This window comes from Lepus europaeus, chromosome 5 (genome assembly GCF_033115175.1).
Source record: "Lepus europaeus isolate LE1 chromosome 5, mLepTim1.pri, whole genome shotgun sequence".
Lineage (NCBI taxonomy): Eukaryota > Metazoa > Chordata > Mammalia > Lagomorpha > Leporidae > Lepus > Lepus europaeus.
The window spans coordinates 132,968,424-132,983,479 of NC_084831.1; the positions used below are offsets into that span (position 1 = coordinate 132,968,424).

General features: G+C 51.3%; 1 protein-coding gene across 2 annotated transcripts in view; it reads right to left on the minus strand.

Moving 5' to 3' along the window:
* CD247 (CD247 molecule) overlaps positions 1 to 12,606 on the minus strand; it is a 77,518-nt gene extending 64,912 nt beyond the window's left edge. For both annotated transcript variants that reach the window (XM_062192685.1, XM_062192684.1), the window contains exon 1: positions 12,520 to 12,606. In XM_062192685.1, coding sequence (XP_062048669.1) covers positions 12,520 to 12,577 — 58 coding nt within the window. In that variant the 5' untranslated portion in view covers positions 12,578 to 12,606. The remainder of the gene's footprint in view (positions 1 to 12,519) is intronic.
* Between the last annotated feature and the right edge of the window lie 2,450 nt (positions 12,607 to 15,056).

Genomic DNA, 15,056 nt, shown 5'->3' on the forward strand with positions numbered 1-15,056 from the left:
AGGAAGGCCAGGTGGAACGGACTTCACAGAAAACCCTCAAAAAGAAACCTTTCCCAGACCTAGCCAGCAAGCTTGTCCGCCCTTGGGTATCTCGTCCATCGATGAGCAGCTTGCGGGAAAATCCGGGTACATTTCTCTGTACCAAAAACTGAGTATGGTGGTCGACTCCATGAAGACAATCAATGAAAACTCACTCTTGAAAATAATTATAAGCCCCCATGAAATGGAAGAATTCACTTTGCGTTAGCTAGCACTCTCCAGTATTTATATTTCAATGTCGTTATGATCCAAGGGCTTCATCTAGGGAGTGAAGTCCCCTACTAGGTGGCTGGCATTGTCTTTTTTCTTTTTAAAGTGCTCAGTTGATGTCTAATTGGCATATGATGAGACATTTTCTAAGTGTAGATATATTGATATATTGATAGAGGGCACTTGAGTCTTTTATTCATTCCATTAGTCTAACATTGAATGTCTATATGGGTAAAAGGCACTCTGGCTCTGTGGTGTGTCTGTGTATGTGTGTGTGCATGTGATCATAGCTTGCTTTCTCTGCCCACCTGCCTGCTTTGCTCCTCCAAGGATGCTGGGTGCAATGACAACTTTTTCTGCTCTGCAGGGCTGCCTGAGAGCATTGTATGTGAGGCAAGGCACAAGAGCTAACCCTCACCTTCCAGCATCTGTGGCCCTGCAGGTGGGCAGACCAGAGCCTGTGGCACCACAGGAATAAAAAATCAAAGGACCAAGGCAACGCAGCTGGCAGCAGCTGGAGTGGATGCAGACCACGTGAGTCCCCTCACAGTAGCTCTCTGGGGGGCGAGTGACCTAGTCCTCTTTTGGTGCCTCTCGAAACAACAGAAGGCTTTGCCCTGCTGGTGGAGGTAGCAGGTCTGTGCTGCCAGGGCCCCACCAGAGGGTGAGCTGAGCTAACACGACCCAGCCAGCTGCAGCTCTTTTGTGGTTGGCACTGAGGTTGCCACTGTTTCGTCACACACACCCAAGGCCCAAGAGGCCAACTCCGGAAACTCCACTTGACTTACAGCAGGGCAGCCTGGTGGTCGAGAGGACAGAGGACGAGAGAAGGGATCCGAAGTCCTGAGCCTGCTGCGGTCTGTGCTACTTGCTTATGACACGGCAGATTCCGGTTCTGGTTTGGCTAGTTCCCTAATCTCTTAGGCCATCTCTTCAATGCTGGTAAAATCCAGGAATTGAACTTCAGTGTATCTGTGACTCTTTCCTGCTCAGACAGTCGATGACTTTGACACATGGACCCAGGCTCACTCTGATCATAGAAAACCTTCCCGGTAGGTACTGCCAGCCATTGTTCCCACTGAGGGCAAAACTCCAGTGCCACAGCCCTAACCCTTCCCAGCCTAGTCTTGGCATCACCACAAGCCACTGGTCACTCCAGCGTAGCCATACGTTACGTGAGCGGTGCGTTCCTGAAGGCTTTGCAAAAGTCAGAGAAATGTCCCATGGGAACAACACAGGGAAAATTAGAGTCTCATTATTTTGAATATTGCACGAGAAAGCATACTATTGTTTTTGGAACTGCATTATTTCTAATTCACATAAGCTGATTATAATTCCTTATTGCATATTCCCTCTGAAAGGATTTCTTTCTTAACCTTCGAAGAGAAGGAATGGAGGTCATAGGAGAGAGGTGAAGACACAGGATCAAGCATAGTGGAGAAAGAACACTGACTTTGCAGGGATTTTTCCAGTTAGAACGTCTACAACCAACCCAACGGGCTTCTCTCCTTACTCCCCCACCCCGCCCTGAGGACCCAGCAACTCAATACCGTCTTCCTTCGGTGACCATCCCATGCAGAATTTCGGATTGGGAGTTGGATTTTTGTTTCATCTTGCTTTTCTTTGAAATTACTCTAGGCTTCAATGCCATTGGAAAATAATCAACCCCAAATGACATCCCTGCACCCCCACCCAAAGCAGCCAAATCCTCCCTCTGTCCCTTGACCCACAGCAGCCACTCCGTGCTCTTCAGAACGTCTCAATGCCTCAAGGGAATTTTCTGAAAAAGCTAAGGTCTCAAACCCAACCAAGAATTAGACCAGCTTCCAGGCTGAGACTTCGTATTTAGAGTCCATAGCTAGAAACTCGTGATATGTTATCCACACCAAGGAAATCAAGAAAGGTGCCAGAAAGATCAAAAATCGCTTCCCAAATCTTCCCCTCATGTCCTCCTGGCTGGCCCCTCTGGATTGAAAGACTTTCCGCCCCTGACTCTATCCACAATCCATTTCTGGTTCCCAAGTAGCTCCCACTCCAAAGTGAGATTACAGAGCTTTGAAAATCAAAGGCATCCCCCACCCCACTCCAATGAGCCATTCCCTAATGAGACGCTCAGTGGAAATAGAAGGGGTTTGCTTTAAGGCAGGCTCTGGCAGAATTATGGATGGGGACATTTAACAATACAGCATTTGCAATGGGCAGGTGAGAGCTGGCCAAGGTTTTCAAGGGGATTTCACAAGCCAGGTCAGCAGGGAGATGGATGGGGGAGCAGTGGTGGATACAATTATTTGACTTTCTGAGCTGTTCTTTTGAAGCCTCCATGCTTAATAGAAAGAGAAAGAATAATCCTCTTTGCCAAGCTTTTGTAGCTCAATCTTTATTGTTCCCATCAAAATCCAAAGAAAATGGGCAAGATTCATTTTGTCCAGAAAGCATTTGTGTATCTTATACAGGTCTGGGCTTTGAAGCGTTGATAGTTAAGTGGGAGAAAAGACAAAGATTTCTCTCTACTCTTGGGAAATCAAAGGAGGAATTCCTGAAGCTCTCTAGCCTAATTCAAAACAGTCCTGGGTGGTAACCCCTCAATCTATGCTCCCTTTTGCTACTCAACTCAGCATGGAAATTAGCACGGACTCACAACATGGGGAAAATCAGGCCAGATCAGAAAGAAATGAGCCTGAAGGTAAAGTCAGCCTTTCTCGTAAAAACCCAGAATAGTCTTTCTGGGGCCAGCGAGACACTTTCTTTTCATTGTGGACTCTCAATCACTGAGTGTCCCACTCTGAGACTCGGGTCTGGTGAGTGGACCAACTGGGCCAACCATCCACAGCATCGTTCACTTGACCTGGGGCATGAGGTTTGATAAATATTTGCGCATGGAGGAGTTGAGCGGCAGCCATATGGTTTAAGTCATCCGATATTGACAATGACAATGTGCTTGTGTCAACTAACTCCCCGAGCCAAAGTAGGTCATCAGAAACCACCTCGTTAGATTGTTTGCCAATCCACCCTGAGGATGGGAAAGCAAGAAAAGCATCACACGTATTTTGACTATTTTGGCCAACATCCACAAGATGGCCAGTGTGGGGAGAACTGGTGAGAACCTGGGGAGTTGGTAACATTTTCTGCTGACGGGTAAATGTTGCTGAAACTGGGGGCCCTGGGCCTCCACCACGACAACGGCTCACCCCAGGGAACCATTGGGGTTGAGTTTTTAACCCTGAGTTCTGAGAACAATTTTTCCACCTTCTTGTGTCACTTTGAGGCTGGTATCAGTGTCAACAATGGGTCTGGGAGATCCCCACAGATCTGGGTGCAGGTTTGAGGGATGGGCGGGGTTTCCATAGGTGGAGGTGGGCAGAGGGGGCACTCAAAGTAGGGGAACTGAGGAAAGGAAGGTTCAGAGAAGGAAGGACACCAGGGACCGCTGACCCGAGAAGTCCATGCACCTGTGAAGAAGCCCCTCTCACTTCCCACTGGAGATTCTGGCTGGAACACAAGTATTCTCGTCCAGCCCCGCTGCTCTCCTGGCCAGACTGCCAACTGCGAGCTGAAGCAGGGTTTGCCTTTCCTTCTACAGAGCTCTCCAGCTGCCACCAAACTCCCCTTAAGACAAGAATCGTACTCACAAGACCTCTCATGGGTGCGTACAAAAACCTACCTGTATCCATCAGCATGAACCCATCGTCATGGAGATCAGTGTATGCTTGTACCACACACACCCGCAGGTGCACACCTGCATAGTGGCCAGCCAGAACACAGACACAAATGCACAGTAGCACACACCCCCCAGCGTGCACATACTGGAGCACAGACCCTGCACCGAGCCAGAGCAAGCAGGTGCACACACACACTGGCAGGCACAGTTGCCCGCGCTACACTGACCTACACACTCAAGCTGCTCCCATGATGGATCCAGATGGCTCAGTGGTCTTCTGCCTGCAACAGGCTACTCTGTCAGTCAACCACCTGTGGCAATCTTCACTCGGCATCGCCCCCCAAGCCTGTCTCTCCCACTCTTCCCCCCGTAACAACTCTTCTCTCTAATTCCCCACTAATACTCCCAGCCTAGATGGTGAACGGGCAGGTCCAGCTTAGCGTTGTCATCCATATTGTGTCTCAGAGCCAGTACAGCAGGGCATGGCGGGGCAGGTGAAATACAGAACACACGGTTGACCTTCTAGCGTCTATGTCAAAACAGGGGTGTGGGGAGCTGCTTCGCCCCAACTGCTGATGCTGGTTCACACACTCAGGATGTCCGCCCCACCATGCAGGCTGGCAGAGCCGACAGCACCTCCAGCCCCTCACCCCCAGAGGTGTCCCGCTGAAGTCCCGAGTGCAGCCCCCCCTCCCCAGCTGTCCTCCCAGCTGGCTTTGCGGGGACCCACTCTGAGCTGCAGGGGTTTGAATATTCAGCTCTTCCATGCTTCAGCACAGAGCTCTGAGCAGCCATTTTCTCCTTGTTGTATGCTCTGCCCAGTCAACAAACAGCACAGGGGTTTGTCTTTCCCGAGCCCTGCCTTGGCAGATGCAAGCGGACTCCAGGCTAATATTTGATATAAATAACTACAGCTTGATTATCTACATTTGTCATTCAAAGGCAATCCTCCCATCCCTCAAAGATTTAGTAAAAAAACAAAACAAAACATGTCTTGCCTCGGAGTCCACTTGTAATGGTTATGATCTTCTCTTAGAAAATCTCATCCCCATCAAACCCCCTACCTTGAGTAAAGAGGCATTCCTACCAAACAGATGGAATACAGGCAACTGTTAAGGGACAAAGCCACTTAAATATGATTTTTGTTTTTGTATAAGTCAGGTGAAGGGGCCAGTGCTGTGGTGTAGCAGGTAAAGCTGCTGCCTACAGCGCTGGCATCCTATATGGGCACTGGTTTGAATCCCAGCTGCCCCACTTCTGATCCAGCTCTCTGCTATGGCCTGGGAAAGCAGTAGAAGATGGCTCAAGTCCTTGGGCCCTTGCACCCATGTGGGAGACCCAGAAGAAGCTCCTGGCTCCTGGCTTCGGATCAGCTCAGCTCTGGCCATTGCAGCCATTTGGGGTGTGAACCAACAGATGGAAGACCTCTCTCTCTTTCTCTTTCTCTCTGTCTCTGCCTTTCAAATAAAATAAATAAATTAAAAAAAAAAAAAAAAGCCAGGGTGGAGGGGTGAGAACTTGCACATAGAGGAATGGACAGAACCCCAGTTGAAGACCATCCCTCTCAAGGAAATTCCAAAATAGATATGTTTAGTAAGAGTAAAATGGGAAATACAGATTTACCAGATTTGGGGAAACTTGATTTCAGAGGGCTATTCATGTCAGAGAAAAACACGGCTCTATATTAACAACCACCGAACACGCGTAGAAAACATACGATGATATTCCACAACAGCATAATTGCTTCTGAATTCAAAAATGAGAAAAAGTGACCCTGAGTGCTTACCAAAGGGAATACCTTTACAATTCTGTTTCAAAATTCAGTCTTGCAGCACTCGACATGCAAACCCCAGAGCCAGGCTCTGTGGGAGCAGCCGAGAGCTCGCCCAGAAACGGTGTATGGGGCTAGGCCTCCTCTTAGGCAGCTCACCAATCCTCTGGACCTCTCTCTCTCTCTCTTTATTTGACAGATAGAGTTAGACAGCGAGAGAGGGAGACAGGGAGAAACATCTTCCTTCCGTTGGTTCACCCCACAAATGGCCGCTACGGCCGGAGCTATGCTGATCCAAAGCCAGGAGCCAGGTGCTTCCTCCTGGTCTCCCATGCGGGTGCAGGGCCCAAGCGCTCGGGCCATCCTCCACTGCCCTCCTGGACCACAGCAGAGAGCTGGATTGGAAGAGGAGCAACCGGGACTAGAACCCGGTGCCCATATGGGATGCCGGCACCGCAGGTGGAGGATTAGCCTAGTGAGCCACGGCACCAGCCCCCGACCTCACTCTCTTGATTCACATAAAGAGAATCCCCCTCCTTCCCTGCTTCTGCGCATCAGAGGGCTACAAGGATCGGAGAGGCCAAGGTTTCAGAACGCACTTCGCACAGACGCAACGGTGTCTGTATTGAGAAAAAATGGCTGGGCCTGGACGAGGAACCTGCAGATCTTTGTTGTATTTTCCCACCCTGGAGCCCAGCAATGACTTTCTGAGTAGCACAGATCATCCCAGGAGAGCAGAGGGAATGAGGAAACCTCCCTTTGCTGCAGCCTGCCACCTGCTTCCTCGCTCACAAGGTCTTTGTGTGGCCCCCGAGACGTCTGCAGCCACTGCACGAGTGAGCGCAGGGGTCAGAAAACTCTGGGTTGTTCACAGTGCAGGCTCCCGCTAGCGGGTTCACGATAGTGCGGTAGGCGTGGGTCCAGCTAAGGAAGTATTTGAAGCAGGAGGGAAGAACAAAGTTTAGTTTCGAAATCTGACAGCCGATTCCAGAGCAGGGCAGTGGGGATGATTCCCAACCATGCAATTTCAGACCACACGGAATTCATCCTGTAGCCAAAAGAGACAGTCAGGACCCGCTGCTGTGGTGTAGCAGGTAAAGCCACCGTCGGCAGGGCCGGCATCCCACATGGGTGCTGGTTTGTGACCCGGCTGCTCCACTTCCGATCCAGCTCCCTGCTATGGCCTGGGAAAGCAATGGCAGATGGCTCAGGTGCGTTGGGAAACTGAGGCCCACCTGCTCACAGCTAGGGCTTCCCAAGCTCCTGGACCACAGAGGCCTGACTGGAGCGCACCTGTAGAACCTTGCAGGAGGTGCACGACCCTACCACCATCAGAGGAGGAGGAAGAATGGCTTGGCCAGAGGACAGCCCGCCGCTCACGGGGAAACGCTGCGGAGGAACCCGGACTCAGAGCCAGAGCTCTCTGCCACGGTCGCCTCCTTGCTCCCCGCCTGCTTCAGAGGCGACACAAACACAAACAGACAGCCACAGAACAGTGAGAAAAACACTTGGTTTCCAACAGAAGTCTAGAGCATCCTGCAAAATGCTCTTTTACTTTAACTGTCCTTTCAATCCTCCATCCTAGATTTGTCCAAGGAAGGAACGAAAGCTACATATGGAAAGATTGGCCAGCAGGGTTAGTTATAATAACAAACACTAGCAGTAGTTTAAGTGACCAACAATAAGAACATTGTTATGAAAACACGGAAAGTTTGCATAGCAACGAAAAACCTCAGGCCAAGCGTGAGAAACAGTGCTTCCAATACAATATTCAGAAAAAAGCATATGAAATTGTTTTGTATGCTAACAACTATATAAAGGAATGCATGTACTTGGGACCCATGCTGTGGCATAGTGGGTTAAGCTGCCGCCTGTGACCAGCATTCCATGTGGGCACCGGTTCGAGTCCTGGCTGTTCCACTTCCAATCCAGCTCTCTGCTAATGCACTTGGGAGAGCAGTGGAAGGTGGCCCAAGTCCTTGCCACCCATGTGAGAGACCTGGAAGATGCTCCTGGCTCCTGGCTTCGGTCTAGTCTAGCTCCAGCTGTTTCAGCCATTTAGGGGGTGAGCCAGCATGGAAGATTTCTTTCTCTCTAACTCTGCCTTTCAAATAAAATAAATAAATCTTAAAGAAATGCATGTACTGGAGCAGGCACTGTGGCATACTGGGGAAAGCTGCCTCCTGCAGAGCCGCATCCCTTATGGGCACCAGTGTGAGTCCCAACTGCTCCACTTCCGATCCAGCTCTCTGCTATGGACTGGGAAAGCAGTAGAAGATGGTCTAAGTGCTTGGGCCCCTGCACCTGTGTGGGAGACCTGGGTGAAGCTCCTGGCTCCTGGCTTCAGATTGGCTCAGCTCCGGCTGTTGTGGCCATCTGGAGAATGAATTAGTGGATGGAAGACCTCTCTCTCTCTCTCTCTGCCTTTGCCTCTCTGTAACTCTGCCTTTCAAATAAATAAATAAATCTTAAAAAAAAATAAAAAATAAATGCATGTACTTATAAAAAATGTTTAAATAGAATCTAAAGAAATAAAAATGGAGTTATTGAGCCAGCTTGTTATACATTTTTTAAAAAAAGTCTAACTTCGGCCGGCGCCGCGGCTCAATAGGCTAATCCTCCGCCTAGCGGCGCCGGCACACCGGGTTCTAGTCCCGGTCGGGGCACCAATCCTGTCCTGGTTGCCCCTCTTCCAGGCCAGCTCTCTGCTGTGGCCAGGGAGTGCAGTGGAGGATGGCCCAAGCCCTTGGGCCCTGCACCCCATGGGAGACCAGGATAAACACCTGGCTCCTGCCATCGGATCAGCGCGGTGCGCCGGCCGCAGCGCGCTACCGCGGCGGCCATTGGAGGGTGAACCAACGGCAAAGGAAGACCTTTCTCTCTGTCTCTCTCTCTCACTGTCCACTCTGCCTGTCAAAAATAAAAAAAAAAAAAGTCTAACTTCCGTCAATGATTTTATTTTTGTTAAAATGCCTCAAATTAAGTGGGAAAAAAATGACATCTACTTGAGATACATCTTCAGTAACCTACATCAGACAGAACTATCGCAGTTAAATAGGCTGCTTTTTCTTTTCTTTTCGTATTTTCAGGCGATTGAATTATTAGATGTTAGAATTTATGTCGGAATCCACAAAGTCTTCTTTTTCCTGCCTTGGTGACTTGCATTAGTTTATTGATTTGTTAGTCAATGATTTCCAGTGCTGATAGCCTTACTTAAAACTCTGACCTAGTGTTAAAGCCAAATAAGACAAATGAGCATCTTTATTTTTGAGACATTTGTTAGTTGAACCACTTGAAATTATCTCTTTTTTGTAGGCCCAAAATAAACAAATAGAGTGAATGTCATACGGTCCAACGGGAAAATAACGGCAGGATTGTATCTCGGCCCAGCAATGCCTTTTGAGCGGTTCTATTCAAGCACACTACCCCAGCCTCTGTGCTCTATAATGGCTAGTTCTTGTTTTGCTTTTTAAAGGTGTTCTTTAATACTAAGTCCTCTTGAGGTCAAGTTCAAACAATGCCGGTCCCATACATCCCCCAAAGTAAACCGTTAAAGTTAATTGAATCACAGGGACCCACCTTGATTGCCTTCACTCACCCACCTTTTAATTCATTCAACAAACACTAACCGACCCCGATGGCACATTGACTCTGCTAAGGGCTAGGGACACAACACAGGGGCTTCTCCCGCAGGGAACTCAAAATTGTGTTGCGTTCAGTTTTTTTTGTTGTTGTTGTTTTGTTTTGTTTTGTTTTTTTTATGCTGGAACACATGGCCATGTACATGCAGTGGCAAGAGTGACCATTTGGTTTGCACTAACGGGTCAAATGACTGGTTTAATTAATTTCTTAAGCACATCGAACATTTCATCATATTGACTAAATACACCATGGCCTGTGATGTCGGCAAGAACCAGCCTCGGCCCAAGCAGAGCTGAGAAATTTGTTTTGAACTGTTTCTGGTGTGGATCTCCTGGATGAGCTAATTCATAGATAAAGCTCAGGAGAAACGGGCTTCCCTTCCAAGTGCCTGGACCCCACTGAAAAAGCTACAAGGCGCGGCACTGGCTGACTTTGGGAGCGCGTACGTCCAAGAAACACTCCATCTGTCTCGAAAGAACAAAAGCAAAAATGAAAGGGTTGTTTAAATGCTCACAGCCGAGGCGATTCCCCATGCCAGGGCTCCCCAGGGCTGCTCCTGGGGCAGCAGGTGTCACCCCTTGGCCAGCAAGTCTGAGAAATGACAAGGCAGGAGACACAGGCAGCTCACCTGGACCGGCAGAGCCAGGCGACCAGAGGGTAAACCAAACCTAGGTGAAGACGCCACTGATGGAAAACTTGTTACGGGCATGGAGTCCACCTCCCAGGAGTTTTTAGCAAAGAGTTGGTGCACAAGACGCTTTCTTGAAACGCCCCATCACTGGGGGACCTGCGCCCACTTTTCGGCCTCTGAAGCTGGGCAGCCAGCCTGCTCACGGACAAGCAGGTGGGCTTTGCTTCTAACTTCTTCCCCCGCCACTGCCTGAATCACACCTTTCTCGGACATGTTTGCACTTTGGGGAATACTAGCATACAGGGTAAGCATTAGAAGCACTGGGAGATGGTGGGAGGAATGCCCACCCTCTGACCACCGGAAGCTTTGAGCCCCCAGCCAGATGGGACCGGGACGGGTTGGACTTCACCAAGCCGAGAACAGGCCGCAGTATGGAGATCACACTAAGAACCCCAGCCAAGGGCTTCTGTCTCCTGTCCTTAGGTTTTGAGAACAAGACGACAGCCTAGGGTGTGCTAATCAACACTGCTTGGATTTATTGGCTGTCGCCTCTGTGTTGGGAATGCTACGTTCTCGTCCCATCTTCACATCTCAGCAACTGAAGAATCTTAGCCTTGCTTTAGACGTGAGGCACAGAGAGGTTGAGTACAGCCTAAGGCTGCACAGCAAGGCCGTGACCGCACTGGGGCTCCATTCATGATGGGCTCTTCCCACCGTGCCCAGCTGAGCGCGATGCTTCCTAACAGCTGAGCTGCTCACAGCCCTGGGGTTCCTGAGGCTTTGTGCCAGAGCTGCCCTTCCTCCCTGGAGAAAGGACACAGGCCACTGCAGCCACGGGGTGCCTTAGTGCCCGGGCGGGGCACCAGGGAGGGGCTGAGGGCGCCATCTTAGCTTCTTCCAGCCTCAGGCCCCAGGAACTGTCTTGGCCACTCCTGTGGACCAAAGAAATGCAAATGAAAAAAGACCTAGTTATAACGGAGAGGTCTTCGAAGAGTTTGAGGGGTGGATTGCTTGAGCAAGAAGAGGGAGCAGGCCTTGGCCAAACCCTGTCAGTGAGGGGCGAGGGAGGCCCTGAGAGCACACGTTTCCCCCTCCTCCTACCGTGGCCCCCTGGCCGTCTCTCGCCTCATTTGTGACACTCGGGACAACTCCTGTGTGTCGCTCTCAGCCCACTCGTGCTCAGCTTCCACGGGCAACACGCCAATCCATCTTCCATTCCTCCTCGTGTCCTTGGCGCGGGCAAGTGCACCACGGGCCCTCCTTGCGGGCCAGCTGACAGTCCCCGCTCCTCGGAGGTTCTCGCCGAACCTCACCCTGCCAGGCCCCGGAAGCTCCAGAGCCCACTGCTGACAGACGGATGGGGGAGGAGGCTAAGAGGAAGGCCCCCGCAGAGCCCAGGGGTCTCCCCCGACCCAACCCGGGGCGGCCTCCCAGGCCCGAGGCCCCGAGTCTGCAGCTCTTGGCCTCAGCTGGGTCCGCCTAAAATCCCAGGATTCCCAGTTGGTCTGGAGTCTCAGGGCCCCTGCACACGCGATGGCTGCTCTGGGCTTGCCCTGGCGCCCTCCCCACCCTGACAAGGCCGGGCGGGTGACTCACCCCCACCCAGCCTTGCCAAGAACATGGCTGTGATCTTACAGAAAACCCCACCATACTTGGTTTCTCAAAGGCCAAGTGGGCAGGGTGAGAGTAGGGACAGAAGCGCCACGGGCCTCTCCTGCCTACCCAGCCTCGTTACCAAGCCAAAGCCTACACCCAGCAAAGCTCTACAAGGGCAGGTGGTGGGGGTGGGGGGAGGGGAGGGCCCAAATATGGACCCTTCCTCCTGCCCTTGGTAGCTTTGCTGGCCTGGGATGCGTGCATTCACAGACAGCCCTGGGTCACCGGGGCAGCCGAGACAGGCTGACCCGGAACGGATCGCCCGGGCCGGTGTTGGCGCAGCACCCTGGGCTGGCTGCCTATCTGTGCTTCTGACGACGCACGCCACTTCCCGCCTGTGCTGACAAATACGACATCCCCGGGCTGTCGGGTGTTTCAGGGCAGCCAGGGCTACTGGCCATGGCGCTGTCTGAGTGACCAGGGCGATGTTCCAGTCGGCAGAGGAGGAAGGAGAGGGCAGAGTGGCAGCACCAGCCCAGAGGGGAGGCTGGGAGACCTGGAGGCCAGGAGACGGTCGCAGGGTGGGACACAGCCCAGCTCCCGCCGTTGCCTCCTGCACGGCTCCTGTTAAATGCTCCCCGCCGGGCCTGCCTCAGTTGCTCTTCCGCCTTCTTCCTCTCCGTCTCCCCCGATCCCCCTCCACACACACCCGCCAGCCTGGCTGCACAGGCTTTGTCTCTCTCCTCTGTCCCTGGAGCACTCCACGCCGTGGGCAGCTGTGTTTTCAACAGCAGGCTCGGAACCCATGCCCACCTTGGCTGCGGTGCAACAGATGCCTGCCCAGGGCCCGCCAGGATTTGGAGAGACAGCATTTCCTCCCGACTCCTACACACACACATACACACACACACAGTTTCTGAGCATTCCCTGCCATCGCCCGCCCCCGCCCCCCAATCCTTGCCCGGGACTTACCTGTAACGGGGAACTGGGCCTTCAGCACGGCCGCGATGACCAGAACCTTCCACTTCATCGTGTCCTTGCCCCCCAGGTGGTGCCAGGGCCAGGGACCGAGGCAGCCGCGGCTGGGACGGCGACCACGAGAAACAGACTCTGCTGCTTTGTGCTGTGGCTGCCTCGTCAGGAAGGGGAGGACCTGCACCTGCCCGCGGGGGCCCAGCAGCGCGCACTCCTCCTCTGGGCTCACAGGCAGGAAGCGCTGGAGGTTTGAGGGTTTGGGGTGTTGGTGTGTGCACCGCTTTGTCTGAATTGTGCCCATTCTCTCAGTTGGCCATTGTTTTCTGTGCCTCCTCCTTCCCTCCCCCAATTCTTTGCCAGTTTTGATCTAATTCCCGTCTTGATCAGCCGTGTGGGTCCCTCGGTGAGTCCGAATCCCCAGTGCAGGTGAGGAGAGTCGCTGTTTGCCTGGGCCCTGGCTTATTTTGTGGAGGGTGGCCAGAGGAAAGAGCTTGGGCTCGAAGTCAGGCTGAACACAGGGACAGACCCCTTGGGCTCCGGGGCGTCTCTGCCTGTCACATACTTGCTGTGACTTGGGTAAGTCGACAATAGCTCTGCACTTGGGCTTCCTTATCTACAAAGCGAAGAGCAGGAGGAGATCAAAGCTGCAGAGCTGAACCTGACCTGAATTTGGAACGCGACACGGTTGGAACTACTTCACCTTACACAGTATTCTAAACATGTTTGTTAGCTGCCAGTCTTTGAATGATTCGTAATAATATGATTAAAACCTAGGAATAAATTAAAGGAAAATTGTAAGATCTAGACAAAGCAAACATTTTCTCTAAAGATTTATTTATTTATTTGAAAATCAGAGTTACACAGAGAGAGAAGGAGAGGGAGATAGAGATAGATAGAGAGAGAGAGAGGTCTTCCTTCTGCTGGTTCACTCCCCAATGGCTGCAATGGCTGGCTGTGGCTGGCCTTGGCTGGTCCAATCCGAAGTTAGAGGTCAGGAGCTTTTTCCAGGTCTCCCATGCAGGTACAGGGGCCCAAGGACTTGGGCCACCTTCTACTGCTTCCCCAGGTCATGGTAGAGAGCTGGATAGATGAAACAATCTTTAAAACATTATAGAACACACAAGGGTACTTCAAAAATTTTGTGGAAAATGGAATCACACAGGGTCACCGTTGTAGTCGGGTTAAGCCATGGCCTACAATGCTGCCATCCTATATGGATGCCTGTACAAGCCCCGGCTGCTCCACTTCCAATCCCACTCCCTGCTAATGTGCCTGGGAAAGCAGCAGAAGAGGGCCCAAGTGCTTGGACTCCTGTACCCCTGTGGGAGATCTGGATGAAGCTCCTGGCTTCTGGCTTCAGATGGGCCCAGCTCCAGCCATTGTGGCCATTTGAGGAGTGAACCAGAGGATGGAAGCCCTCTCTCTCTCTCTCCTTCTCTCTCTGTAAATCTGCCTTTCAAATAAATAAATAGATCTTTTTTAAAAATGTAATCACATGATAGGTTCTGGGAGGCTAGTGTTGTGACATAGCTTGTTAAGCTTCCACTTGTGACTCCAGCATCCTGATCCAACCTCCCAGCTCTCTGCTATGGTCTGGGAAGGCAGCAGAAGATGGCCCAAGTGCTTAGACCCCTGCCACCCACGAGGGAGACCAGGATGGGGTTCCTGGCTCCTGGCTTTGGTCTGGCCCAGACCTGGCTGTCGTGGGCATTTGGAAAAGTGAACCAGTGGATGAAAGATCTCTTTCTTTCTCTCCCCGCCCCCCCCCCCATCACTCTTTCAAGTAAATAAATAAATACATTAATCTTTTTTTATAGAGAAAAGATTTATGGATGGGCTTTGGCCTGGTGGTTAAGACACCGGCTAGGATGCCTGAATCCCACATCAGAGTGCCCGGTTTGCTCCTGGTTCTGGATTCTAATTCTAGCTTTCTACTAATGCAGACACTGGGAGGCAGCAGGTGATGGCTCAAGTGGTTGGATTCCTGCCACCCACAAGGGAGACCTGGGTAGAGTTCTCACCTCCTGGCTTTGGCCCCATTAGCAGTTGTGGGCATTTAGTGAGTGAATCAGTGGATGCAAGTGCTCTCCTCTCTCTCTAGTAAATGAAAAGGTATAATAAGAAGAAGGTAAGTGTGTTTTGGTGCAAAAATTTCCAAAATCCATGCATAGCTTTTCATAATACCCGTTAATATTTTGAAGCCCCTTCATATGCATGGATTTCAAAAAGTTTTTGCACCAAAATAAACTTATCTTTTAATTCCATTTTTCACAAACTTTTTATTTTTTTAAATATTTATTTATTTTATTTGAAAAGCAAAGTTACAGAAAGGCAGAAGCAGAGAGAGACAGAGAGGAAAATCTTCCAACCATTGATTCACAAGATGGCCGCAGCTGTTGGAGCTGGGCTGATCAGAAGCCAGGAGCCAGGAGCTTCTTCCAGGTCTTCCACACAGGTGCAGGGGCCCAAGCACTTGGGTCATCTTCCACTGCTTTCCCAGGCCATGGCAGAGAGCTGGATTGGAAGTGGAGCAG